We start from the raw sequence: 27,272 nt of genomic DNA, 5'->3' as shown, positions 1-27,272 counted from the left end.
GCGCTCTTGGGCCTCAGCGTTGCTCTGACCGCACAGCATACAAAAAACGCTGTCTTCTGGTGCTGCAGGAGGACACAGAGGAATAAATAACAACACGCAGGCAGGAAGACAAACTCTGCTGTTTACTGCTGGTGTTACCCAGGGAAGAGGGAATCAACCATGATCAAGATAACCCTCCTGCGGTTTGTTTCGCAAGGGCCAGGGCAGTGGCGACTCCTGCCCACAGCGGCTCCGCAGGGTGCAGCAAGGACGGTGGCATCTGCAATGGGATGGGAGAGGAGGGTTAGGGAGCATGGTCATGCCTTGCCACAACGTGTGCCCCTGTCCCATTTGTGCCTTGCTGGCTGGACCCAGGTGATGGGCCCTGAGCAGGTCCCCTGTCCTGCATGAGGTTCCCAGCAACATTTTGCTGCAGGACAGGTCACCCTTGCCAACCAGCCATGGCTGTTTTCACAACACAGCAACCCTGTGTCTTAAGTCAGGCTTTGGTGGAAAGGGAGACTCTGGGAACACGCTCGGCTCTGTGCAGCAGTGACTTTATAAGCCAGCGCCAGCACGCGCATCTTACCAGAACATGCCCAGCTCCTTCCTCCGGTTGATGTCTCTCTTCAGCTGGCAGAGCGCACACATGGGGCAGCACATGACGGAGAACCAGTCACCCAGAATGGAGCCCTGTGGAGCAAGGGACGTTGTACAAATAACCCCTTCCCACATCACTTTTTAAGTCTTCCTAATTTTCATCATCAACACCCCTGGGCAGCTCACCCCTGGCCCCACAGCACACTGCCGCTCACACCCAGGGAGAACTGGGATGAGGCAGTGTCCGATGGGATTACACCCGGCTCACAGCAGGGATGCACACGTGTCCCTGGCTCCCTGCCTGTGGGGCTGCCCATGCAACTTCCCGCTGCTGCTCTTCCCCTTGGGCACCCTTTTCTCCTTCCCTGAGCCCACATCCCAGCACCCAGCTCGCAGCCGGCACTGCCAGCGGGGCAGGCCTCATGGTTGGTCACTGACCGGGATGTTGTATCTGGTGCGGTAGAGCGTCCTCATGGCCACACTGGGACCACACAGGCAGAACTCGTCCATGTCCCCAGCCACTTGGCACCCCAGGCAGGTGAAGCAGAAGGCTCCGCAGATACCTGCGGGACAGCAAGACATGGGCTTGGCTGGGGGGTGCAAAGAAAGAGGAAGGGGGGGGGGGGAAGCCAGCTGGCGACGCAGCCGTGGAAGCCGTGGCTCTTGACCTCAGATAAGAGCTGCTCCACCACTGGTACCCACAGAAGTGGGGTTTGCAGCAGGGGCGATGCTGTGGAAGGGGCAGGGAACACAGCAGAAACACATCATGAGCCAACACTAAGAGCAAGGAGTATGTATGTACTCACACACGCCACAGTCAGAGCAGCAGTCCAGCAGCCCCGACTGCCACTCGCCTGACCGTGGGGCAGCCGAAAACTGGGGCTGGACCGTGATCACGTGGTGAGAGGCCATTGCCAGTGCGGAGTGGGGTCGCTCCAGGCAGTTTGTGGTCTGGAAAGAAAAGCCATCAGAGAAAGATGCTGCAGGTGTTTCTGAAGTGGGTGTCTTGCTCAGGCTGCTGCATTCAAAGAGGGAGAGGGCAGCACAGGTCCCCGAGGGGTCCCCACTGCCAGGGCACTGCCATCCTCACCACAAAGTGGGGGGTACAGCTCTGCCCAAAGCTGCTACTGTCCTTTGCAGCAAAGCCCTCCCCCGAACCAGCCCTTCACCAAAGGCACCTTGTATCCTGCCTATGCAAGACAAATGCCTCCGAAATCAGAAGTCCTTCTGCATCAGAGCATCAGTGCTTCAACACTTCAATCCTGTCATTTCATCCCCAGTTCATCTTTCATCATCTTTCATCTGCTTAAAATGTTGGGGTGTTCTTATGTTCACAGTGTCCCAAAGCTACTACAGCCTGGTCCTAGCTTTTCCAAGCTCTCAGTAGTCACCTTAATCTTTGCTTTGTTACCCACCTGTTCCTCAGCCTGTTTGCCTCCCCCTCTCCCTTTCTTCTTCACCTGCTTTCTTAGCAGGCTTCAAGGCAGCAGTTTTTCCTTGTCCCTTTCCATCCTCCTAAGCCCAGTGACCAGTTCCCATCCCTCCTCCAGCTGCCTGTCTGTGCCAGTGCCTCATCCTTTTCCTCTTCCTCGGTTCCCTGGGGCCACCACAGCCCCTGGAGCCCCACTCCTGCCCATTCTTCCCCAGTGAGGGGCTGCAGCCTCTTAGAGCAGCAGAGCTCCTGCTCCACAGCACCGTCCCCAAACCCACCTGACCCATGTAACGACTCCACCTCCAGGCGCAGCCCCTTCCCTCCCCACTGCCCCCTGCAAGGCATGGCAGCACCCTCTGCCATTCTCACTTCAGCCTTGGAGCTTTAATTAAAAAGAAAATAAAATAGAGTATGCTCCCATATGAAGTCCCATACAGACACACTCCCTGCCCTGTGCCCAGGCTCGGCACCGCTCTGATAAACAGCACGGGGATGAGATGCAAAGGCTCCCGTACTCCTACAGCTACAGGGACTCTCTTCTGCTCCGAACGCACAGCCACATGTCCTCAGCAAAGAAATCATCAAAGGGAAAGCAGCCTGAGCTTTGGACCCCATAACCACAGGCTGCCGCTCCTTTTCCCAGCAAGGGTCCCGGCAGCTCCCCTGGGAGGTCCTCTCCAGCCACCAGGTTCCCACACAGCCCACGGGCATTGCCGTGTCGGGTGTGAGCGGCCCAGCTGGGGCTGCACTCACAGGCCCAGCTCCCTGCAGAGGGGAGAAGCTGCTGCCACCCTTGGATTTGCTGTATGGGATGGTCACTGTTTGCAGAGAGCAAATAAAGCCCAAAAGGTTTTAAAGCCTGGCGACTGCGTGCCTTCACCAACAGCTAATGCAGAGGGTTACAGGGCTGGGCCCTCCCTAGAGGGAGGGCTGCCCCCACCCCTGGTCCCAAGCATGCCCTAAAACTGCATGTGAGGTGCTGGGCTGTGCAGGGGCTATGTTCCCCCTACCCCCATCATCACATCACACACGGAAAACAGAAACTCAGTGCTGGGTTTGGGGCTCAGAAAAAGACTAACTAACTCCTGTGGGTTTGGGTCTCAAAGGCAGAGCCCCGAGTTTCTGAAGCTCAGAGAAAGGCTAAGTCCTGCTGGCATTTCCGTGACTGCTGTTAGGGATGTTTAACAGAGGACCTTTGGACAGTCCGTGTCCCGCCTGCCCCTGCCCAGCTTTGACATGTTGTCCTGCCTGTGCAGGCAGCACGGCTGCCTGTCTGGGTGACGGCTGGGGGCGGAGAGGGGTGTTTGTGCAGGTGTGTGGGGGTGCGTGTGCCCACTGAGCAGCCCTCCCCTCCCTGCCCTGCAGCTCCCTGCCCTTGTGTGACAAGGGAGCACCTGAGTTTTGGGATGCTGGGAGGAGCAAAAAAGAAAATCAGGGGAAGCATTAATGTTTTGAAGCAAGGGATGATGGCATTAATCGCTGTAAATTCTGTTAAAACACTATAAAGTGAATGGGATAGTTTTCACATGTTTACACAGAACTTAAGTATTAAACACAAGGAATACAGCTGACTAAATACATTCGCATGCCCAGCACTCAGATGATGCCTTTGAGCACAGTACCCACATCTGACACCAGAGAGATACAGGCTGCGGCATTGCATTTGTATTGATTATTGTCAACAGGCAGCACAGGGGTCTGTGGCTGGGCCAGCAGCTCCTGCGGCTCCCCATCATTTACAGACTGGTCTGGATATATCTCTGCTGTCAGACACAGCCTATTGCCATATGGCCAACCCTTGTCCCCTGGTAGCACATGGAGAGGAAAAGGGATGTTAAATTATGCCATAAAAGGAAAGAAAGCATGTAAAAAGTCTCCATGTGATTTGTTCATGACTTTTTTGCAGCTTTCTGCAGGCAGTGGAAGCATGGCCAGGCTGACCCTATCTGAGACACCAATATTTGCTCCCATTAGTTAATGAGTGACCTGACAGCTGGTGGGATTGTTTCAGTCAACAGCCCCTGCTGGGGGTTAAAAGACAAGGGTGTTTTCCTGCTGCTACTGAACAGGGCTTTTGAGCAGTAAAAATGCTGCTGTGCCCTCTCTGGGGCAAGTGACCTAGCTGTTGGCAGGGACCTTTGGAGCAAGCGCAGGCAACCCCACCACCTGTGGGTGCAATGGGGGCCACAGGCCCCTCACTGGACACCTCCTGCCCTACCCTGGCACCTGTTTCTACCACCTCTGCAGCCGATGTAACACCCCATGGCCCACCAAAATGGCATCCCTGCAGGGAGCCTGGGCACGGGATGATTTAAGAAGAAGCTGGAGCCATGAGTGGCAGAGGAGGGGACAGAGCACGGACGGGCTGTGCAGTGGGGTCACCAGGCAGGGACAGCACGGGTGTCCCATGCAGGGACAAGGCTGCCCAGCAGCAGGCAGGGCCGCAGGGACCACAGGGAGAAGCCTGTGCGGGAGCAGGAGATGGTTTAGGGGCAGGACCCCACCAGACTCCCATGCCAAAGGAGGCGCGCCCCCACCGCCAGATAACGAGATTAATAGCAGCGCACATTGAAAATGCAGCCCAGCAGCGCTCACCACCACACCCACACCGTGCCCTTTGCAGGCAGGGCTGACCACGCAGTTTCCCTTCCTCTCCTGAAGCACGAGTGCACCACATCTCTGCATGGACAGAGGCTGCGATGTGGAGCAGGCAGCAGCCTGGAGAAGCCTCTGCCCCATGCTCGTCTTCTGAGAGATGGGCTGGGCCCAGCACACCCAGCACATCACCCCAAGTGCCCCCAAAGCTACAGCTCCACAGCACCACCAGCGGTGTTGGAACAGCTGATGGGAACGAAACGGATCCTCAGGTGCACGCAGCCACATTTCACTGATAATCAAGGTCATAAAGCAGCATTTTGTTATGTTTAGGCACATGTATACGTGCACAACCAAGCAATACAGTGCAAAAACTGCTGTCCTTTACCTCTGTTGCCCACTTCTGTCGAGATGCCACTCAGCAGCACCTGGCACGCTCTGGTTTAGCTCTGAAGTAGTTTTCTAGGTAGAAAACCTCACCCTCACGCTTTCCCCAGCAACACCACTTCAGCCATGAGCAGTTTCTATAGTTTAGTACCACAGTTCTTGCTGAAGCAAAGCCAAGCCATACGTACCTGCTGAGCCGCCCTTGTCCCAGGAAGTGTGTCCTTTTCCTGGTTCTCATCCTTTATATGCTCTGGGTGCTCCCTGGTGAACGACCTCTGCTCCCTCTGACTAAGAGCCCTGAAACTGGCCTAGGTTCTGCTTTGCGCAATTACAGCTTCCCCACTGAAGGTGGCCAGCTAACAATCTGCTGCCTCTCCCCTTTTGGCACTCCAGCATCCTGGAGGCCCAGAGCCCCCATGGGACACGTCACTTTGCGTAGCAGTTTTCAGAGAAGGACAGGTTGCATTCGGGCTGCTGTGCTGCCTTCAGCCATGTGCCACTGGAGGTGCAGCGCCTTTCCTTCATCCAGCCTGAGCATCAGCAAGAACTGACTGTAACTCCACTGGGTGACACAGGCGCTGCCTCGAGGTACAGCTACAAAATGATACCATGCTGTACTGGGATGAGATGGCAGCATGCTATTTCTTCTCTTCCTCTCTTGACTTTCCTGGCTTTTCCCTCTCTTAGGCTAAAAATGCAGTTTTCTATATTTTCAGGGATCATCCATAGGACCGTCTGGGCCATCTGGGGTTTAGGCACGTGGAAGTGCTGCCACACGGACCCACCCTGCAGCACTGATAGAACCTCTACCTGCCCTTTACAAGGTTTGCGGTGAAGGTGAAAGCAGGGGGGGGCAACAAATACTGTATTTTCCTTAAAGAGTGAAGTTGGGGGTGATTTGTAGGGATCAAAAATCCTTTAGCATTACTCTGAGAGTGATGGAGAGAAGGTGGGTGTAACCTTGGTCTTTTGAATGGAGAACGTATGGGTAACAGCCCAGTGCAGGCAGGCACTGGCTGTGACTGGGAGGTGGCAGGGTTTGCCCATGGAGAGGACTTGGCCAACCCATGACCCAACCAGGTTTTTAATCGCAAGCAGGTGGGAATTCAAGCTCAGGGTCCGTTGGGGAGCATGTCTCTGCAATGTAGGAGGTGGGCAGGTGCTAGGCAGCCAAAAGTCCCCGTGGCTTCATGTTCAGAAAGGTGGCTTGGCCAGCAGCCCCAGATGGCCACCTGGGCCACCACAGCAGGGACAGCTTGGCACTTGGTGGCCTGCAGCCATCACCTGCCTGCGGGAAGCCTCAGCTCAGCCCTGGAGCAGAAGTCACTTTTCCAAATTGTACAACTTGGATTAGCAACGCCAACGACTCCTATGTATTAAACAATCTTTCTAAAAGCTGAGCAAATAACAAAATAACTAGTGAAAATCTTTCTCTGCAGTGGGTGCAGGGAAATCTCAGCTGCACCAGGGGCTGCTGAGATGGATGGAGTGGGAGAAGGATGGGTGCTCTCGGGTGTTGCAAGAGTGACACACACAGAGGCAGGAAGACAAACTTTGCTGTTTATTCATGGTGTTACCCTGGGAAGGGGGAATCAACCATAACCAAGGCAAATCCCTCGTGGTGCATTTCCCAAAAGCCAGGGCAGTGGCGACTCCTGCCACAGTGGCTCCGCAGGGTGCAGTGAGGACAGTGGCATCTGCAATGAGATAGGAGAGGAGGGTCAGGGAGCACGGTCATGCCTCGTCACAATGTGTGTCCTGCCCTCCCTGTCCTGCATGAGGTTTCCAGCAACATTTTGCTGCAGGACAGGTCATTCTTGTCACCTGCCCATGGCCATTTCCCCACTGTAGCAACCCTGTGTCTTATGTCAGGCATTGGCAGAAGAAGAAACTGGTAAGCCACTTAACTGTGAGTAGCAGCAGCTTTATAAATCAGTGCCACCATGCCCAGCTTACCAGAATATGCCCAGTTCCCTCCTCCGGTTGATGTCTCTCTTTATTTGGCAAACGGAGCACACGAGGCACCACGTGGTGACACAGAAGTCAGAGCAAATGGACCCCTATTAGGAAGAAATTGGTTAGGGACATGGGCTTCCCAAAAGCCATGTTTCAGCCAAGAGGAGGTTAATCACATTCCGCATCGTGTGCCCTTTGTTTCCTGACTGGCTGCAGCATCCTGAGTAGCACGCACTAAAAACCTGGGCTAGTGACACCCCCCCCCCCCCCCCCCGAGAGTGGAAAGGAAGGAGGGAGCTCTTCTGCAGGCTGCAGATAGCTACTTATCTTTCGAGCTTCCGAGGTTAAGACTGGTGGAAAAAACACACAGAAAGAGACAATTTGGACAAACCGGACTTGGGCCACCACGGTTTGCACTGGGAACAGCACTAACCCCCAGTGGGAAGAAACCGTTTCTCATACGTACTGTATGCAAATGTCCACCTATCTCCTCCATCTGATTACAGATGTTTAGCTGTGCAACTGACTTAATCTATTCTTTAGTCTGCCCACAATTATCTCAAATCTTTCCCATCTTTCAAAGACTGGGGATGGCATGGGGAAACAGCAGCCAAAGCACTGTGAGCCACAGTGGTCAATGGCAGTTGAAGGCAGGACATATGCCCCCGGTGAAGGGTGCTGGGAGGGAGCTGTGTCCGATTAACATGTGTTGTTGGATACCAGCCCAGGGATCAGTGCGGCCGAGGGTGTCCCAACCCCTGTCCTGTGCTCCCTGCGTCATGCAGGATACGAAAGTGGAAAAAAAAGGGTGAGCAAGAGCACTGCTGCCCTGTGCTCGTTCCTGATGTGCAGAGAGAGGGGCCTCGGGGGCACCCCGTCTTTCAGCCTCGCAGCATGGTAAGGGGACAGGTTAACCACTGACCGGGATGTTGTATCTGGTGCGGTAGAGCGTCCTCATGGCCACACTGGTCCCACACAGGCAGCACTCGTTCATGTCCCCGGCCACTTGGCAGGCGAGGCAGGGGAAGCAAAACATCCCGCAGCAGCCTGGCAGGGGGAGAAATGCAGCAGGGGGTGAGGCTCTGCCCGCCCGCCCGGCACCACCAGCACTGGGGGAGTAACTGGGAGGACCAGGCTACATGGCTGTAGCAATCGCACCACCGACCCGAGCCAGAGGGGCAAGGAAACTGTCCCAAGAGGGCATGGGACCGACCGCAGCACGTCACTGCCGACGGCTGAGAGATGGGACTGCCCAAGGCACTCACAGACGCTGCAGTCGGTGCAGCAGTCCATCAGCCCTGTCTGCCACATGCTCCTCGAGACAGCAGGCACAACCATGTTGTACTGTGGCTGGACTGTCACGACGGATGGGGTGGCCATTCCTAGTTGCTCCTCTGAAAGAGACAAGAAGGGAACAGGACAGTTAGTGAAAAAACTGCGGTTGGTCTGATCCCCCAACTGAGCGGGTCACCATCACTCTTCAGCAGGCGGCCTTTCGCCCGGCTCCCTTGCTGCCACTGGACGTAACAAAGCATAACCATATCTTACTTGCATTTGTTTCTTTTCAAGGTTTTTGCATTTTCTGTCATTTTATCCAGCCTTCAAAACGACATCAGGCCATTGACGTTCCCCACTCCACCCCAGAAAGGCTTCACTGGTGCTTAGACACAGTTCACCAATTTCCCTTTGTGCCAAGCAGGGCTGGGCAATGAACCTAGGCTAAAGCCAGTGACCTGGGCATTTCCGTTGTTGAACTTGGCTTATTTTACACAAGATGGCTTTGGCAGGGATAAAAAGAATGTGGGAAGCAGACGTAGTCTTGCATTTCCTTGTAATGAGGCTGGGCTCCACGCGACAGAGATATCATAGAAAACTAGTATCTCCGGTTTCTTGTCGCAGAGAGCCAGAAAAGCAGAAACTCAAGGCTATGTCCCAAGTCTGAACTCCAGCCCTTGCCTTCCTGCAGTTAAGCAAGCAAGTAAACCTTGAAAACCAGTAAGCCTCAGATCTAAAAAAAATTTTAAAAAATCTCAGTGCTCCTATTCTCCCAGCCAAGTAAAAGTCAGCATAAAACATTCTCAGATAACAATTAACAGCAAGTTTTGCCCTGAGGCCAAGTTCTTCTAGTTATGCATAAATAGAAGAAAGGGGAAGGAAAAAAGAATAAGATAAACTGCCTGCTCACATTTCTTTTTTGCCACAAATTGTTGTTGGTTTTTGTGGTTGTTTTTTTTCTTCTTAGAAATAGCACCTTGGCAAATGTAGAACCATGCTGCTGGGTGGTCAGGCTCCTCCCTCTGCAGCACTGAGCTCAGAATCGGGAACTGAAACTGAAATGAAGTGGGTAACGGTGGCGGGGGGTTTGGGGGGGGGGCACCCTCTCCTTCCATCCTTTGGGGCAACACATGCTCCTCTAGAAACCCCACTCCTGGCTTCACCTGGCAGCACACACCAGCTTGCAAGCCTGGCGTGAATGCAAGCACAGGCTTTATCAAGTAGTATCAGGCAGTCCAGAGGGAAACTGTGAGCGCGCGTTGCCTCCAAGTGCTTCCCTCTGCTACATGGTAAATCTCTCTACTTTCTGCACTTTTACAAATGCATGGTATTCTGTATACGAGTATTACTCACATGCTTTCTCATCTCTTAGCTGCAAATATTAATGAAAAGACTGCAACATTAAAATGCTCTTGTCACCAATAGCACACCCCTTCTAAAAGGACAGCAAATACACAAGAAGACCAGGCAGCAACATCTAAAAGCAAGCTTCTGGCAGAACAGCAGCTACATCCAGCACATCCTCAGACCCTACCAGAAAACACATACAGCTAAGCAGCCTTGCTAAGAAGAATTTGGTCTTAAGTATCCATGTAGACAAGAGAGAGCCCAATTTAAACAGAGCACAAAGTACCAGCCAGATTCCTTTAATGCAGTTATAAAATTCTGGTAGCAGGAGAAAGCAGCAAAGAAGTAACCTCTCCACAATCCAGCTCTTGTGCATAGCTTTTTTAAACCCTCCCCCCATCCCCAAGTAGGATTTGCCATATATTTTGCTTTAAATTATGTGCTAAGCAGGTTAAAAAAAAAACATCAAAAAAACCTCTGCTTTTGCACTATTATCTCACTCTTCCCAGGCTAACAAGTTTTTACTTTCCATGCTTTAAGAAAACCAACCTTCTGGGGAGCAGCCTCTGTCAGTGCAGGCTTCCTTGCTGGCCAGGACCCTGAAGCTCTGGGGAAGGTGAAACTAACTTTCTCACTGCTCTTATTGGCAGCCAGCAGTGAGCTCATGTCATGGTGGGAGGTAACTGGAATTCAGGAACTGTGACCTGTTGGTACAACTACTGGCTTAACAACACGTGTGGAGAGCACAGAATCTTTATTTCTGTTTTCCTTTTCCCAGAATTAAATCATAGACTGCTATTCATCTTTTTAAAAAAATGGTTGCACATATATTGCCTTATTCCTTTAACTCTGTGTACACATGGTTGTCATTTGGGGGAGAACAGCTCTGAATGACGTGCATTTGTTGGGATAGACGTTTTTCCAGCATTTTTTCCCCAAAGAAAAAGCATACTTTTCAGATCCCAGACCAGACTAAATGCTTCAGTCTGAGCTTTTCCCTTTTCTCAAGGAAAAGACTTTGGAGAAAGTGGTTGTGCAGATCAGCTTGCTTTCACAACCAGGCTTGGGTGACGGCAGGTGGGCAGTGTGGCAGCGAAAGGGAGGCATGGCAAGGGCTTCTGGGTGGCAAAAACATCCCTGCGACGCCCGGAACAGCTGCAGGTCAGCAACCTGTGCCATGACACTGTGATGGGGGGAAGCCCCAGCCCCAACTGTCCTCCTCCACCTTCATTCAGCCCCAGATAAGGAGGCAGCAGGGCACGATGGTACCTTTGCTTTTAATCCTCTCCTCCATCTGCAGCAAGCGTGCTCCCTGCTCCTTCTTAGGGATGAATTTGAGTTTTCATTTCCAGATTAGTAAATGCATCCCACGTGGAGGCTTCTATAAAAATTAGGCTGATTCCCTAAGTGCTTGTCACAAGCCATGTAGCCCAGCTAATGTAAAATTAACTGAGTCCTTACTATACACGCATCCATTTCCCTCCATGAGACACTAATATTTACTATTTATTCACTAACATGCCCCAAATATTTAACCATTCAAGCCCTGTGCAAACCACTGACAGTTTTGGATGCACTTCTACATTTCATAGAGAAGCTGTATGTGACACCAGGACAGTGGTTTTTGTTTCCCAGGGTGATGCAGAGCATGCAGAATGCACAGAGCGGGTCTAAGCAGAGGCTTGCACAAGAGCAATGCAAGTTCAAAGCATCCCACGTGAAGCGCCTATGCTTCCCCTTCTCTCTCGCTATTCACAAGAACCTAGGCGTCTGCTGGGGAGGGAAGGAAACGGGAAGTTGAAATGCACAGTTGGCATGAAAGATAAGCTTTTGGTTTTGTAATGAGTTATCAGCAACATTTTAAGGATTTTAATAGTCTGTCCTCTAATCAGAGCTGAGGTGACACTGACGGCCTGAGCAACCAGGCCCTGCAAGTGCTTTTCTTCCGCAGAAAAGCATCCCACTTCTACCTGCAATCCTGGTGCATCGAAGTGTAACTGTCCTTTGTCACCACCATAAACACCTACCTCAGCTCATTCTCTTCACCTGGCATTTAAGTTGGACAAAAAACCCTGCAAAAATCTCACCAGTGAAATCAAAACACGAACTCCTGAAACTCGTAGCAAGAGTATCAGCCTTGCCCAGCGCCGGCCAGGAACGCTGTTGCCTCCTGCCACAGCCTCTGTGGCTTCTGGTCAGAGCTCATCACGGGGCCTGACTGGGGCCAATTTAATGTGTAAATGCGATTTTGATAAAGATCCAGGAGTACGGATAAAAAAAACCTCCCTGAACACATTTTTGCTTTCTCAGCAAAGAACAAAGTATATATTACATGGTCTACCATTGTATTTTACAGAAAAGCGGCAATCAGAAAGTAGTTTATTCCATTTTATGCTGATGCCGTCCACATGCAAACATTCCCACCTGTCCTCCACAGCATTTGAAAGAACTCCATCACACAACTTAAAATGCTGCCACAAATGAGCAAAGCTACCTTCCCCAGTACGCTGCCTCGTGCTCCCAGTTGCACAAACCCCAGCGTCTGGAGTGGCGAGAAGCGGGTTCGTTTACAGAGGCTCCGCTGTAAACACTCCGTGCTATTTCTACGGCCTCCCAAGAATTTTATCCCAAGCTGCCAGCTGCTGCCAAAACGCTGCAGGGGATGACAGACCTTACCTTCTCCTGTCCCTCGTGTCTGGTATACATGATGCCCTTGCTTTAACCCAACGGCACTGCTCCCAGTCTACTTGAGGAGCAGCGCATTAGCCCAACACCTGAGCAGGCGCTGACTCAGCAGCCACACGTGATGCATCACCAAGTTAATTCAACATTAACCAAGGTATTGGCAGAGTGACATCCAACACACTTTGCAACAGAATCTGACATGCAACAAGTACTTTTTAAATGTACTGATGTTACTTAGTAGAGTAAGTTGTACTGCTGATTAAAAAGAGCCTTTACTACTTAATAACGATGCTTTTTAAGACGGATGGGAGAAGGCAATCTGAGAGATAGCTGGACTGGGAGAGATGACGTGCAAGAAGGGGAAGCCGCGAAGCTCCACACCTGCTGCGTGCACGTGGCCACAAGTCCTCTTCTGAGAGCTTTGCTCACCTTCAGTTCAATGGCAGTCTCATTCCTCCCCTCCGTGTGCAGCACGTGATGCCTCTTGTGTATGACGGGATTTCTTCTGTGTGACTTCATCCACCCGGCACCCAACAGGCTCACCCTGAGAGCCTCTCATGGTAGCTCCCTATGTGTTTAACCTCCAGTTTTCTGAAGTACCTTCTGACTTGACTTACCTTGGCATAAATAAATCAGCATTAAGCAGCTCGAACTCTTGAATGCAACTTCTTGGTTGCCCCCTGCTTTGCCACTGATTTCTTAGGCAAGGCCTGAAGACAGCGGATAGATACAACAGTTGCCACCTTTGCAGCCGCTCCATAGCAGATGGCTTCCTTGTATGGATGTCACAAGATCTCAGAGGACCTCTGACAGCACAGCAGCTCACGACTAGGCTGAGAGACATGGGAAGGAGTGAGAGACACTCTTCCCATCCTACCCAGCATACAAAAAAAACCCCAAACAGGCAACTGGTCCCCAGGTTGCACTGGCGGCGGGCCAGCTGTGGAGAGCACCGCTTTTCCAGTGATCTGTCAAATCTTTCATTTATTGCATTACTGTGTGGTGTCATGCACACAGAAGTGGTGGTGGGGGAAGCATCATGGCAACGCTAAGCAAATACATTCCTTAAGGTCCCTTCCAACCAATGCTTGCATAAAGCACAACAGTAATGCAAGCATTGCCAAAACCCACATTATGATGTACATAAAGTCTATGCTTTCCTTCATTTTTCTCTCAAGTACTTTTATTTCTATTTATATATTTCCTGAAAAAGCGGTTAATAGCACGACAGCATCTGCAGGAAAATAAGCTCTGATCAAGCCAGAAAATCCATCTGACAAATATTTAGGCATGCTACCACCTGACGGCCAACACAAAATGCACACAGGTCTTTCTATTAAGCAGCCACTTAACACTGTTGAAGTTTCTTCTCAAAACAAGTCCCCTCATGCTATGCCTGCACTGTTGCCTGCAGGGTTAACTTGGGGATAAATTATTTCTCTTCAATACACTTTTCATTCAGAGCTGAACAGCACGTTGACGCCAGTCCAGGAAAAAAACCGAGGTACTCCAGAATGGGCATGCAGTTGCTTTCTTTCCCTGACCTCACAGCTTGGTTCCGTTCTTTATGCAGTTGAAGCAACATACTCTATATTACATATTTCTCCTTTTTACTCTACCTGTCATAGCCAAGAAGCTCTGCAATTTGGAGGAATTGCATTCTGCTGGTATAAACATTCAAGGGGGTTTTGGTCTTTTGTGTTTTTGTTTGGGTTTTTTGTTAGTTTTTCATTTCATAAAGCTGTATTGTTAAAAGTTTTGAACTTGGCTTCTGAACAGTTTTTTGCTGGTTTTGGTTTTTAATTCTATTACACCTCTTCCTGCTTAGCTCTGATGAACTCACATGTGTACAGCTGCCTCCCTGTGGGCAGGAGAATGGTGGTTTTAAAGAAAACACCATCCAAGAAAAGAAGTGTTGTAAAACCAATGAGGTTTGGTTTTGTTTTTTCCAATTTCCTTTGTATTTCTGGTACTGTATCTAGCACACACTGTGTTAAAGTTTGCTCCAGCCTTTTACCTCCATCACAAACTAGAGGGAGGCACTGCAGGGAACTCACCTCTCCAGTATGCCAGGAGTCTTCAGCTAGTACAAAACTTCACATTATCCATGGCCAGTTAACATCCACATTTTTTGTCAGCTTTGTTTTGAATCTTAAACAGATCTTCTCTTCTGGTATTTGCACTGTGATGTGTTCAGAAACAAATTAATGGCCCTTTCCCTGCTTTTGATGAACAGAAAAAACAAAGAAGCACCCATAAAATACATTTTCCCGCTTCTGTTTACCACACCAGTCCTTCATCACAACAGTTGTGCTTTCAACATCTTCCTTGAATACTGGCTAACCACAATGCTGTGCTAGTACAGATGATGCATTACCTGAATTTTCAATCAGCTTTTTAGTGACTTCAGCCCACAGGATGCTCTGATCTTTACATACACTGACACACCTTTCCGACTTTGAGTCGAGCCTCCTTTTTGTTCCCACGTCACTCTACCAGCAGCTGACCTGGTGACTCCCTACGACTGGACTGCCTTCCAGCCATGCTGGCTGTCCCATGTCCTCCAGCCTGTGCTGTTTGCACACATTTCCTGAGCTAGGTACCTGCAGCACATACTTTCCTGAAATTAGAGGGAGGCAAAAATCTGACCTCCTTGCATTAAAAATACCATATGCACCAAGGAATACATGAATATCAAAATCCACGCACAATTCACCTTGGATAACACTATGAGTCTCTCCACCTGGCAAAGGTGAAAGTGAAAGCTCCCATGTGCCACTGTCCCAACTGAGCTTCTGAGTCTAAGATCCAGCCCCACCACGAAGGGCTGCCGATGCCTTGGCAACCCTCCCTGTATCCCCGCAGGAACTAGCACCCCTACATACCGACGGCTACTCCTGGACAAAGAGCTGGTGCTGCTTTGATACACCTTTCTACAAAGGCAAGTGTTTGTGTTGGTTACAGAGTTTTCTGTTTTGCTGAGCAACTTCTAGCATTTCATGTCTGCCTTTGCAAAGCACGTTTGACCTTCCTGCCCCCTCCAAAAGCATTTATTATCTCAATATCCTGTGGAGGAACATTTGGAAAACAAAGGGGAAGAGAAATGGAACATTTATCACTGGAGGAGAAACTTCAGAGGACAATGTTTATTTGTGCAAAAGCACACTAGCTAATAATGATCCTGCTGCTTAGAGATAAGAGTATTTGAGAATTTTTTAACAGACTGTATCTAAATACAGTGGAGATTGTCTTTGTGAATATTTGGAACAGAATACCTTGGGAATTGAAGGAGAAGATATGCACGTATACCTGCCAGCAGATAGAGTTTTAGCCCGGAAGTAGTTCAGCCTTTGTCTCTTTTGCACTTAAAAAGTTATTTCTTATTTCTGCGTATTAATCATAAAATGCTCACACAAATAACACTCTCAGTATTACAGCCTAAAACCTAAACCTGATGTCATTTTTCAGGCAATGAACCTGAAATACATGGCTTATCTTTGTAAAACGCATTTTGACATGAATTTGGGACCCCCCCCAAGAAAACATGCAATGATTTTCAAGTTTAGGACACGAGGACTGTTTTGAGACTTGAATTTTTACTCTACACCTTCTTCTTCCTCTCATTTCAAGACAAACACTTGCTTGTGACAAGTTGTCACCGGACAAAGGACACCATTAGGTTCAAAGGCACTACAAAATGCGAGCTCTTCTCAAATCTAAGCTCCTTAAAGACACTTTAGTATGTTAAAAATGGATTAAAAACTTTTGCCACAACTTAAGGTAATATTACAAGTGTTAAGAAACTGATCCGTACTATTTACAAGACTTTTTTATTATTAATAAATGCCTTATAACCAAAGTTCAACATGAAGTTGGATGCATCCAATTCTCCCTCTACAAAATGCAACTTTGTCACATAATTGTTCAGAAACTTACTATTCTTCATTTTTAAACTGCTTTTCTTCAACTTAATACTTCCTCCACCTCAAAATTATAAACCCTATTCAAGAACAATTTCTGTGGAAATACCAAAGAGGCCCTAAAAGCATTTCTTCCTAACATTTTCACATATTTCTATCTTATATGCCATCAGGCTGAAAAATCTACTCTAATTTGCTCAAAATATATTTGACATCACTTGTTTAAATAGTAAAAGAAAAAGCAACTTTACAAGGTGTTCATTAAAAAGAAGTGTTCAGAACCCACACAAGTCTGTTCCAGCCCCAAAAAGGATCTTCTGTAACCAAAGCCATTGACTTACTGTATGCTTTCTCATTTCCCTGCAACAGGAACTTCTTTGCCTGCTCACCATCATCAGCAATGCAAAACTAGTTAGCAAACCCTGAACACATGGCTTTAAACTGCAATGTCTCTCAGCCATATCGGTTTAAGTAACCTTAAACTATGATACCCATTTTCAGAGCTAGAGGTGTAAGTAGCCTTAATTTTGGTGTGACTGCACACACAGTTGTACCCCACCACTCAAGGAATGGAGCAGAACGCACCATACAAGCTCTTTAACATCACGAGTCAAAGAAAGGGTTAACTATCATGCAAGTCATGTAACAGAGAGAGCATAAACCAGTTAAAAACACGAACGGTTTGGAGCAACATAATCATTAGCCTGCAGTTGCTATTTTTATTGTTTATAGGTATTCTCCTATAAACAAGTTCTTCCTATAAGACTACAAATAAAACCAGTAAGCTTAAGTCAAAATGAATAGAATTAAAAAATAAAAATAAAAAATAGTATCATTTTGCATGATGAATTCATAGCTCAGGGTCAACAACCAGTCATGCGCAGTTGGCAATAGTTCTGGACTGCTCTGGTTTTGGTTTTAGTCAGTAGTCTGTGTTCAAATCAATCTTGATAAACAAGCTCAGCTCACTCTATGTAGGCAACTTTGCAGAAGCCTATTCTTTTCATGTGAAAAGGAACCACTCCCAGCAATCACAGCAAGAGCGAAAGGTAATTTTAAATACTTCTTTATTGACTTCTTATTCTGGACCTCTCACACTCAGTCCTGACTGCTCCTAGACATCTCAGGATAAAAATTGTTATTGCAATTCTTTCACGCAACAAGCTCCAACTCAAACTGAAAATTATTCATGTAATAAATCAGAACACCAAATACGTATGGCCAGATTTTATTTACATCCTGAAATCACTTCCCAGCATTTTCCCAGGTTGCTGTCACTAAGAGACATCTGTTTCATATAAAATCTGGCGCTCACAGTCTTGAGAGCTTGACAGAAGTTTGCTTGTACTACACAGGACCAGCAGAGCAGCTGCACTTGTTGAAGCTTCTATGGATGTTGGAGTCATTTAAGGATAACCAAAACTTGCATTGTAGGATAATCTCATTTGCATGTTTTGAAACAAGAATGTTTTCACCAGCTTTTATAAATAAACAGTATAAATCAGCTGTAGTTAAGTATTTTCCTTCTTACTGTACTTACACTTTAGATGGACTAAAATATCAGTATTTATAGTAATTTCAACTACCTGTTTTCTAAAGGTTCTTCTACCTTTTTGGAGTCTTTTTGTTTCCACAGATTTCCAAGTACAATCCCTACAAAGAGCAGAACCCCTACAGTACGATTTGAAGCAAATTTCTTCCAGCAGTCTTCAGGTTTGTCTATGTCCAAAGTATAAACCTGCAAAAGCACAGTAAACATTCTAGCATTATTATTCTACAGACTTATAAATATTTGACACATCACAACAAGACACAACAGGTTCTGTAATTTCATAAACTAAATCTTAATTTTTAAAGTCTGCCCTTAGCTCCACAAGAAACAGGAATAGTCTGTGCTTACAAAGGATTTTTTGCATAACTGGCACTTATGTTTACTTCACATATTTATTCAACATACAGCAGAAAAGTCAAGGATCACATATGAAAACGATTCAGTGAACCAGGGTAACTGGAATGCACAGGAAGGTGCCCGGCCCTGACTAGTCACCCAGGGCTGGTTTAGTCCAGTTGCTCTTAGCCATATCTGTTCAACTCTCTTGCAAAAAAGAACCAGGACAACACCTAGAAGCAAGGCTTGCCCAGCTTGGCAGCGGTGAGTCACAACTAAAGGTGAAAAAACTCACACAGTGCAGCAAGAACAAAGTTACTGAAAAATATTCTTAGAAACAAAACTTGGTAGAAAAGTCTTGAGAAGGATGATAGATGTTAAGCAAAACAAGTGAAAGGATTAATAGAAAAGTGTCCCCCAAAACCTCAAACCCTTGCAATTCAGCCTCTGAAAAATTCAAACCAGAAAGTATCCAACTAAGAGCAGTGAAACCTTCCCAAGGAAACCTGTTCCTCTGCCATTTAAAGTTGTACAGAGGCGACAGGGCTGGGTTCTAATCAAATAATCTGAAACATTGTCCACAAGCTTCTAGGACATGATGCTATCCACACCCTTGAAAACCTGTCAGCTCCTCAAGCACAGGGAACTGAAAACACTGAACTGACAAATAAAAGGCAACAGCAGCCAAGCCAGGTGATACACCTTCAGAAATGCAAAGCAAATAAAATGTTATATTTTTCTATCAGTGAACCTCTTGAGTGGCATAGAAATTTGACATCTTCATGGCCCAAATTCCTCTCAGGCACAAGTTCAATGAATTAAGGAAAACCTACCCCTCAGGTGGCTTACTCAGCTTTCTAAACTCAGTTAGTTAAGCACACGTTCAGAAAGCTCGAACAAGAAGATAAGCACGAGAATGTGTGGGCAGAACTAATATTAAAATATTCACAAAGAAGCTACTCTGTGGTACACAGAACAATGCTGCTGTTTGACTTTGGCTATCTCCACAGTGATTGTGCACTCTTCACCACTTACATTCAACAGGTCTGCATTCTCACTTATAAAACCCCTCCCTGCAGGAAAGCAACTTCCATGTGTGCCAAAACTACAATGTAAGGCCTCTCTGCCAATTCAAACTGCACATGATTATGCAGCAAAACGTAGTATTCTTTCCCTCATAGATTTCCAAGCACAACTGCTATGAAAAGCAGTGGCTGACAAGTACCAGACTACATCATCACAAGAATTCTTACTCAGAGGTATGTTTAATATCCATCACCTGCATGAGCTTCCCCCATTAAAGTGTAACCTAAGTCTAATGTGGTTTAAACAGTTTCATGTTAACCACCGACTTAACTTCTCAGATTGACTTTACTACCTGCAATGCACAAACCTCTTTGCTCACCTATCAAGACCAGCAATTTTCACATAGACCAACTTTCATATAGACTGACTTGTTACTACATGACTGGGCAACACAGTTGTCAGGATTCAGAAAGAACAGGGTAACAAGATCCTATCTGCTTCCTTTACTGACAAAGCTAGTTTCTTTCCGTTATTCATTAAAGTTTCTAAACTAATATAAGACTGAACTGGATTGTTCTCTGCTATAAAAAGAACTGTGAATTAGAGCTGCCACTTAGCATAAAATTATAATATTAACATCTGCTATAGGTGGTAGTGAACAAGCCACAGAATTTTGTTATACTATTAGATCCCAGACTGAAGCTCCAGACCACAGTAGAGAATAATTTTTAGATGTAAAATTAACCATCTCTCAGAGACAGAATGTGCCACATTAATTTTCATGTAGCTACTGTACAGGACGTTATAAAAAAAAAAACCCTGCATGTCTCCTTGATACTACAGACCATATAATCTTTTAAAATAAGTGAATGATCATAATATACATCAATTGCAGTCTCAGATCACATGCGCCAGATGTAGCAAGAGCTGTATCACAACAGTAAAAACTGCACAATCTTGTAGGATATTGAGCTGGATTCTAGCTGCAGTTGCTACTGGAAGTGAGAAGAAAACCATTCGCCTGAGTTCACAGCTTAATGCAATGCAGTTCTTTTGGGTAGGAAGAGATTGAAAACCAGTGCTCTACAGTCTGTGGCTCACTGGAGGTCTCTTGCAAACAAAAGGTCTGCAAAAGGTACTTAAGAGAAGTAAGCTTATTGTCGGAAGACTTCAGTTCTCTTTACAGGAATTGGGTTTTTTAGGTAGTTGGAGAATTGATGGGGGTTGAAAAACACTCTGATTTCTTATCAAGAACTTCCACATGGAAAAAGTATAAATAAATCCATCCAACCTGGTGTGCTAGGTGAGCCCCTATGGCAGCCACAGCTGAATAATACGGGAACGTCTGGTTACAATTCATTCCTGCCACGCACAAACTCAGGAGCATTGCAAGGCTGAAGCCACTGAGCCACTGCTTCGTATCCTCCTTGAACTGTAATGCTGTTGACTTCACACCGATAATGATGTCATCCCTCTTATCCTAGAATGAAAGGATGAATTAGCAAAAAATCCACAATCCAACTGCTGCTTGATAAGGAAAATAAAAAGGGAGACCTTGCTTAAGTTTCCAATGCTTCTTATTAGGAACCCAATTTAAGTGCATTTGTAGGTCCCTACATTAAAACTTAAATTAGAAGGTTGGTCCTTAGAGCTGCTTTAGCTGCCAAGAGCTAATACCACCATCACAGTTATTTACACAATGTAAATGCATAAGCACACAAAGTGCATTATACTTCCAGCTTTCTACCTGATGTGTGAAACATTTGCAAACAGCAATAAAAAGTCCAAGAGCTGGGGTTTCCTTGGTGCTGTTTTAGCTCAGCTGAGGATGGAGAACTGCAACAGGTTAGTACTGCTGTTGACAACAAAGTTGTAAATTAAATACACAGATACCTAAAATTTCCCACGGTTACTCTACCTGATGTGCGTAAATGGTATCGTATACCAGAGTCCACGTTACTCCAGCTAAGTACAAGGGCAAACACACAGACCACTCACATGACCCTTTGATGGCAGACCAGCCAAGAAGGGCTCCCCAATTAAATGTAAGTCCTAAAACCATGAGAGTGGGAAAAAAAAAAGAAAAAAGAGACGAGAAGTTACAAGATTGCCAGGAGCAATTGAAATTGCATGTATAGAATTAAATATTATTTGTTCGAGTGTATATCATATCAGCAGCTTCTTGTACAATAGTGGCATTTTTATACCACTTATTTTCAATCAGGTAATAAATACAAGTAATTTGACATTAAATACTTTGGACATACAAGGAGAAATACGTATAGCCGCACATATTTCCCCAATTTAAATTCGACTTCATTAGCCAAGGGAAACATTTGCACAGAACTATTCCAATGTACTCAAAAAGTCTAAAGTTAAAACGCTTAGATGTCAGTATAACAAAAGATGTCGGTATGATTGACTGCAAAAGAGTGCACAGCAGCCAATTATGGTACTTCATGGCTGAAAATGACAGTTTTAGTTGAAAAAGCTGAAAGCAGCTGGCATGTGAAAGCCAAGATACAAAGATAGGTTTCAGTAGCTCAACCTGAAATACAAGCACTGTCAGATCCTGCACAGGAGTTATTTTAGAGTCTGAAGATTGAAATGCAGGACAAATGCATCTTTAAGAAAGGTTTCAAGATAACCCCAAAACTAAAGCTGATTCTCAAATGACAAATATTTATTTTCTCTCTCCCTTTCTCCCTTTCCTCACTCTGTCAAAATAAGGAACTGATTTTTAACAAAAAAAAACCCAACCCCAAACCCTTGTATGTGTTATAAATTGTTTAAGAAACTTCTGGCACAACAGAACTTTGTCTATAAGGTATTTTTATTTTAATATAAAGTTATGTCCTGGTTTTGGCTGGGATAAAGTTCATTTTCTTACTAGTAGCAGATATAATGTTGTTTTCGATTTAGGATGAGAATAATGTTGATAATACACTGATATTTTGGTTGTTGCTAGGCCATGTTTACACCAAGTCAAGGACTTTTCAGCTTCTCATAGTGCCCCACCAGCGAGAATGCTGGGGGTGCACAAGAAGCTGGGAGGGGACATGGCCAGGACAGCTGGCCCAAACTGCCCAAAGGGATATTCCATACCATATGGCATCATGCTCAGTATATAACTGGGAGGAAGCTAGCCGGGGGTTTAGACCATGGCTTGGGAACTAGCTGGGCATCGGTGGACTGTGGGTGGTGAGCAATTGTGCTGTGCATCACTTGTTTTGTATATTCTTTTATCATCATTATTTTCATTTTCATTTTCTGTCATATTAACCTGTTTTTATCTCAACCCACAAGCTTTCCCTTTTTCTTTTTCCCCCCCAAATCTCTCCCTCATCCCACTGGAGTGGGGGGAAGCGAGCAAACGACTGTGTGGTTGTTTTAGCTGCCTGCCGGGTTAAACCACAACAGTTATAAAAAAAATCAGATTGCTGAAGTTCAATTACTAGTTTGTAAAACACCCCAAAAACTACATCTGAAGAAAAAAATAGTAAAAATATTTCCAGCTCACCCAAAACTAACTGTGGCCAATACGTTACTCTCTTCATCAGAGGGTAGGTGATGACAAGAGACAAAGAGGCTGCCCCCAGAACAATACTGTAAAAAGTACCAAAAGGTTTATTGTTTGCCAGTCTAAAGATCACAAGATAGAGTGCAGCATTACAGGAGCCATACATAGTACTGAGCTAATTCTTTTATTTTCAAATACAATTCCATGACTAATAACCTCCTCCCACTGCCCCCAGCACCTTTTCTGCTGACAATCTCTGTGCTGAACTCTGGACCCAGAATAAAATTTTAAGAAACAAAAGTTAACTTATACATCACCTATAGTAATTCAGACACAGAAGCACACAAAGCGCCAAGCTAAGCTGTCCCCCAAGAAAAACAAAGGACTGAAAAGTGGAGATATCTCCAGCTGCCAGGGGCCTACTTGCTGTCCTTGCAACCTAAAAATGGAAAGAATAATGTTAATACAACATAACACATTCCAATGTATCTTAAAACCAAAAGTCACACCATTGGCATAGAAGCAGAAAAATAAACAGGTCACAGAATGTATGAGACGGGGTTCCTTCAATGATACAAACCCAGCATATCATCGCAGACATGGGCTGTGCTAAGCAGCAGCACTTATAATAGAAGTACACGTTTTTTTAAAAACTAGAACAGAAATAAAGTGCCACTTGTGTGCAATGAGGCTGATTAGAAACATCATGTAGACATCTTGTACATGAATTTTATTACCTTAGAAAAAAAAAAAAAATCGGACTTAAAAAGTTGTGAGCTAACTATCCCAATTTCGAGCAGCACTTCGGTGCTTAAATGCTTTAAAGTGATTACCATGTAAAATATCGTAAAGATGCAGGGCTCCTCAAGCACACATAACCATTGTTGATAAGAGTGAAAGGACAATTGACTTAATCCTAGTTGGGATACAGTGGAGTTTAGAAACTCTGTCTGGAACAAGAAATCATACGAGGCAAACTGAAGGAAGAAACAAGTATCAGAAAAAAGTTAAACTTGAATGTATGGTGAGTTACTTGCCAAAGGTGACCATTGCCAAAAAGAAGACAAAAGTTTTGTGTGTTGATGAAAATGGTATAAAGTCTATTTGAAGAGGTTCAAAAGTCAACTTTTTACAGAATACTATATATGTACAAAGTGTTCTGCATATGCTTTAATAATGTGAATTTACATAAACTCTTTTAGTATGTTCTTCCCCCCCCCCCCATCAGGTTATGTTAAATGTCAAGTAATGCTTTTGCAGTTTAAACACACACTTATATTTGTAACCAATTCCACTGCATGTCATAACCAAAGGTGGGATGTTTCATTTAAAGAAAAGAAAACATTTACCAAGTAATCAGTAACATAAAATCTAAAACCCCAAACCACCATCACCAACACAAGCCAACATCCTGCCACTGACCTGACATCTATTGCACTTGTTTTGAAGATACTCTTTTAGGTATGTAAGAAGGAGCTACAATGGGAATTTTTAAAACTTTGCATATATGAATTCACTATATTGAAAATTCCATCTTACTAATCATCACCCCACCATGTCAAATATTTTTAGCATGTGTAGTTGTTAATAACCGCCAAACCCTAAACCATCCAAAACTGCCACAAAACTTGTACTGATTCACCGGCCTCCCAACAGCACAAATACAACAGTGGTGTAAGAACTTTACATATCACATCGGCTCATTATCCTGTCTCTTGCCAGTGCTGAAACCCAAAACTAGAGGAACAATATAGGACTAGAAACCAGGTCAAGCAAGCAGTGAAGCATCACCAGGATACTCCCATCCAAGCCTGCACCTATGCACATTTCAACATCTGACACCGGGCACTGCCTTTTGCTTATTTCCCTCTTCTGAACAAAGAGGAGATTAAAAATACAACATAATAGAAGAGAATTAGCTCAAGGTTGGGCATGATACGCTTAACGGCCATTCTCATGAAGACATTAACAATACTCAAGGAAACCCTGCACCTGAAAATTTAAAAAAAAAAAAAAAAAAGGAGGGGGGCTTCTTGGGTAGATCATAACTAGCAAGTGTAGCAAAAAGGTGTTATTTTGTTCTGCCACGCAAAACAAAGTTGAAAAATACACTTGTTCAAGTATAGCTGACAAGAATGCATATTTTTATCTTACACAGAGGTAAGTACTCTAGAAGACTTGTTACAGTCCTAGACAGAGAAAGGTTATACAAAATAAAATGATTTCTACTATTCTAGGAGGAAAGATAGACAAATTAATCGCACGCATCTCTGACAGAAACATGAAGGAATTTCTGAACCTGGAGCCCTATGCCTGCCCTCAGCAAAGAATCAATGTGATGCTGGAGACTGAGTGAACGTGCACTTGGTTAATTAACCAGCAATTCACTCCCCTAGGTCTCTGCAAGCCCACAGGGGTTTCTCTACCTTTTTGTCATAGTCGCGATCCCACATGTCGTTGATCGTGCAGCCGGCTCCGCGCATGAGCACCGCTCCGATGCCGAACAGGGACAGCATGTGCCAGTCCGGGAGGCAGCCCGGCTCGGCCGCCAAGCCGATGCTCCAGGCGCACGGCAGGTACAGCAGCCACGTCCCTGAGGGAGGGAAGCCAAAATGCGCGGGTGCGGTGAGGGGGGGAAGCGAGAAGGGGGGGGTGCCGCAGGGCAGGACGCAGTAGTAACGGCACTGCCAAGCAGACAGGCGCGTCCTTGGCAAAACCCTTGTCCCGAAGCGAGGGCGCGTGTGGCCGGGGAGGGCCGCTACGGCCACCGGCACCGGACCCCCCCCACCCGTCGCCATGGTTACTGAGTCACTATGGCTGTCGCGTCACCACAGCTACCACGCCCCCAAGGCTGCTGCGTCGCTACGGCTACCACCGCCCCGCCCCGCTCACCGGCGGGCTGGTGCACCCGCATGAGGCGCAGGTACGGCCGGAGCGGGCTCGGCGCGGCGCGCACCAGCTCGGCCGCGGAAAAGCTCAGCTGCCGCGGGGGTCCCGGCGGCGCGAATGGGCGGCGCAGCGGCGGGGCGGCAGCGGCAGCGGCGAGGGGCAGGCGGGCGGCGCGGAGGCCGGGAGCGCCCCGACACAGCCGCGCCAGCAGCGCCGACATCTTGCCGCCAGGCTTCCGGCGGGGCCGTGTCACGCGGCGCCACGCATGCGCAGTGCCCCCGTCCTCGCCGTGCACGGGAGCCGCGCCGGGCCTGAGGCGGGCCGGGGCTGGGTGCCCCCGTCTCCGGTGGAGTCCAACCCGGCGGTGCTGGAGCAGCCGTTTACCCGTAGGCCGCGGGGCCCGGCAGGTATCGGCAGGAATCGGTCTGCCGTGGTCCTGTCACAGGTACGGGGGACGGCAGCCGAGTCTCCCGGCACGGGGTGTGAGGGAGGCTGGAGCTTCGCCTGCCGCGGCTTCGAGCAGTGAATGCTGACTGAGCACCCGCGGGTGGCCGGTGGCAAAACAGGATGCACAAATTTAATAACTTCTGTAATCTTTAGTTACTGTACCTCAGCACCTCGCCAAAAGCATGTGTGCTGTTTTTACTACTAAATTTCTTCAGTCTTCCATGCTATTTGTTGAAACCACGTAGGTAACTGTATATCGTCAAACATAATAGAGAGATGTGTTCATGCACCAGCATATGTCTCATCTCCCAACCTTTCCAGACTGTAGTTAGTAAAAATTTCTGGCTTCATATATGGTCTTTGGATCTCTGTCCTCATTCACTGAGTTCTCCCACCATCTTATGTGCGTTATTGCATATACCAGGGAGAGGGGGGAGCTTTGAACAGAGCCATAAAAACTCTGTCTTGCATGGCATGGTTTCAGTGATACAATGTGCCCAAATTTGCTGCTGAAAGATTTCTTGGGGAATTCATAGTCCCTGTAGTGTATAACTTCTGTCTCATTCCACACTTCCTTCAGCTTGAATGACTCACACACTGACAAAAACCAAGGGAAACCATTTTGACCTTTAATTTCCCAAAATGCTGACTACCACAAGGAAGTAAAAAACCAATGTGATGGAGAAGTGACTTTCACATTTTTCCATTCGCTGTTTTAACGAGCAGTACTCCACAGCAGTAAAACAATTTGCACAGGACTATAAAAGAAACAGTTGCTCAACTCTGATGAAGTGTAACTAATTTTTTTTTTTTTTTTGTGACCTTGGCTCTGTTTCATGCTGATGAGGTCGGTCATCGTGGGCTTTACTCAGGTATGGATGAGTGCCTGCGGTGTGTTTGAACAGTGCATACTGGAGAGCAGCAAGTGTGTCCCTGCAACACACACACCCACAGCCTTTCTGCCTGCTGTGTCCGTAGGAACTCCAATACTCTGATTTTCACCGTGTGGGTGCTCCCGTGCAGACCCTGTGGTTTTTTTTGTTTTTTTTTTTAATGATGTGTGATGTGGTGAGCAAACCCTAGACCGTCTGCAGACAATTTTTAAGGAGCTCATGAAAGTAAAGCAGAAAAGAAAACTTACTGTCACTAGATTTATATTCATTATAAGGTGGTTTTGCCCCTCCCTGAAAAAAAATCTAACGAATAGAACATTTCAGACTTTGAAAAATCACCAAAAGCTATTAAGGCCCCACTGTCTTGGTTGACTCAAATCTGAGTTGATGGTCAAATTGCCCCTGATTCTAAGAAGATTATCAGTTTCCTTAT

The 27,272-nt window shown here is 46.7% G+C and overlaps 3 protein-coding genes across 10 annotated transcripts; all 3 read right to left on the bottom strand.

Moving 5' to 3' along the window:
• Positions 1 to 120: 120 nt before the first annotated feature.
• LOC104641807 (placenta-specific gene 8 protein) lies at positions 121 to 1,491 on the bottom strand. 2 transcript variants are annotated; one of them, XM_075751314.1, is made up of 4 exons: positions 1,386 to 1,491; positions 1,018 to 1,142; positions 569 to 672; positions 121 to 259 (listed from the first exon to the last, which is right to left on the bottom strand). In XM_075751314.1, coding segments are annotated over exons 1-4 (336 nt in total). In that variant the 3' UTR covers positions 121 to 258. The 2 variants fall into 2 exon arrangements, with proteins under 2 accessions (XP_075607429.1, XP_010308864.1); XM_010310562.1 differs by lacking the exon at positions 121 to 259 and having other exon boundaries at positions 565 to 672.
• LOC104641806 (placenta-specific gene 8 protein) lies at positions 220 to 14,438 on the bottom strand. Of its 7 annotated transcripts, none has more exons than XM_075751312.1 (5): positions 10,117 to 10,244; positions 8,215 to 8,338; positions 7,872 to 7,996; positions 6,950 to 7,053; positions 220 to 259 (listed from the first exon to the last, which is right to left on the bottom strand). In XM_075751312.1, coding segments are annotated over exons 2-5 (345 nt in total). In that variant the 5' UTR covers positions 8,330 to 8,338; positions 10,117 to 10,244; the 3' UTR covers positions 220 to 258. The 7 variants fall into 7 exon arrangements, with proteins under 7 accessions (XP_075607427.1, XP_075607425.1, XP_075607426.1 ...); XM_075751310.1 differs by lacking the exon at positions 220 to 259 and adding an exon at positions 6,540 to 6,690 and having other exon boundaries at positions 10,117 to 10,243; XM_075751311.1 differs by lacking the exon at positions 220 to 259 and adding an exon at positions 6,540 to 6,690 and having other exon boundaries at positions 8,215 to 8,343; positions 10,121 to 10,213.
• A 2,950-nt stretch (positions 14,439 to 17,388) lies between these two features.
• Positions 17,389 to 25,763, bottom strand: COQ2 (coenzyme Q2, polyprenyltransferase). The gene is made up of 7 exons (XM_075751305.1): positions 25,503 to 25,763; positions 25,037 to 25,203; positions 22,928 to 23,049; positions 22,611 to 22,696; positions 21,009 to 21,142; positions 20,382 to 20,570; positions 17,389 to 17,914 (listed from the first exon to the last, which is right to left on the bottom strand). The coding sequence occupies exons 1-7, from the start codon at positions 25,717 to 25,719 to the stop codon at positions 17,759 to 17,761; spliced, it is 1,071 nt and encodes a 356-aa protein (XP_075607420.1). The 5' UTR covers positions 25,720 to 25,763; the 3' UTR covers positions 17,389 to 17,758.
• Positions 25,764 to 27,272: the final 1,509 nt, after the last annotated feature.

Source organism: Balearica regulorum, chromosome 4, assembly GCF_011004875.1.
Source record: "Balearica regulorum gibbericeps isolate bBalReg1 chromosome 4, bBalReg1.pri, whole genome shotgun sequence".
Classification (NCBI taxonomy): Eukaryota; Metazoa; Chordata; class Aves; order Gruiformes; family Gruidae; genus Balearica; species Balearica regulorum.
This window is presented reverse-complemented; position numbering and strand designations above follow the sequence as displayed.

What these genes read in the sequence shown, in the direction of transcription:
- LOC104641807 (XM_010310562.1), bottom strand. Translation starts at nt 1,491, where the DNA reads ATGGCCTCTCACCACGTGATCACGGTCCAGCCCCAGTTTTCGGCTGCC. An exon ending in CTGCTCTGACTGTGGCGTGT is followed by an intron (nt 1,143 to 1,385) that starts GTGAGTACATAC and finishes GCTGTCCCGCAG; the next exon opens with GTATCTGCGGAGCCTTCTGC. An exon ending in GCACCAGATACAACATCCCG is followed by an intron (nt 673 to 1,017) that starts GTCAGTGACCAA and finishes CTTGCTCCACAG; the next exon opens with GGCTCCATTCTGGGTGACTG.
- LOC104641806 (XM_075751309.1), bottom strand. Translation starts at nt 8,329, where the DNA reads ATGGCCACCCCATCCGTCGTGACAGTCCAGCCACAGTACAACATGGTT. An exon ending in CTGCACCGACTGCAGCGTCT is followed by an intron (nt 7,997 to 8,214) that starts GTGAGTGCCTTG and finishes TCCCCCTGCCAG; the next exon opens with GCTGCTGCGGGATGTTTTGC. An exon ending in GCACCAGATACAACATCCCG is followed by an intron (nt 7,054 to 7,871) that starts GTCAGTGGTTAA and finishes TCTTCCTAATAG; the next exon opens with GGGTCCATTTGCTCTGACTT.
- COQ2 (XM_075751305.1), bottom strand. Translation starts at nt 25,719, where the DNA reads ATGTCGGCGCTGCTGGCGCGGCTGTGTCGGGGCGCTCCCGGCCTCCGC. An exon ending in GCGGGTGCACCAGCCCGCCG is followed by an intron (nt 25,204 to 25,502) that starts GTGAGCGGGGCG and finishes TCCCTCCCTCAG; the next exon opens with GGACGTGGCTGCTGTACCTG. An exon ending in CTGTGTCTGAATTACTATAG is followed by an intron (nt 22,697 to 22,927) that starts GTGATGTATAAG and finishes TACTTTTTACAG; the next exon opens with TATTGTTCTGGGGGCAGCCT.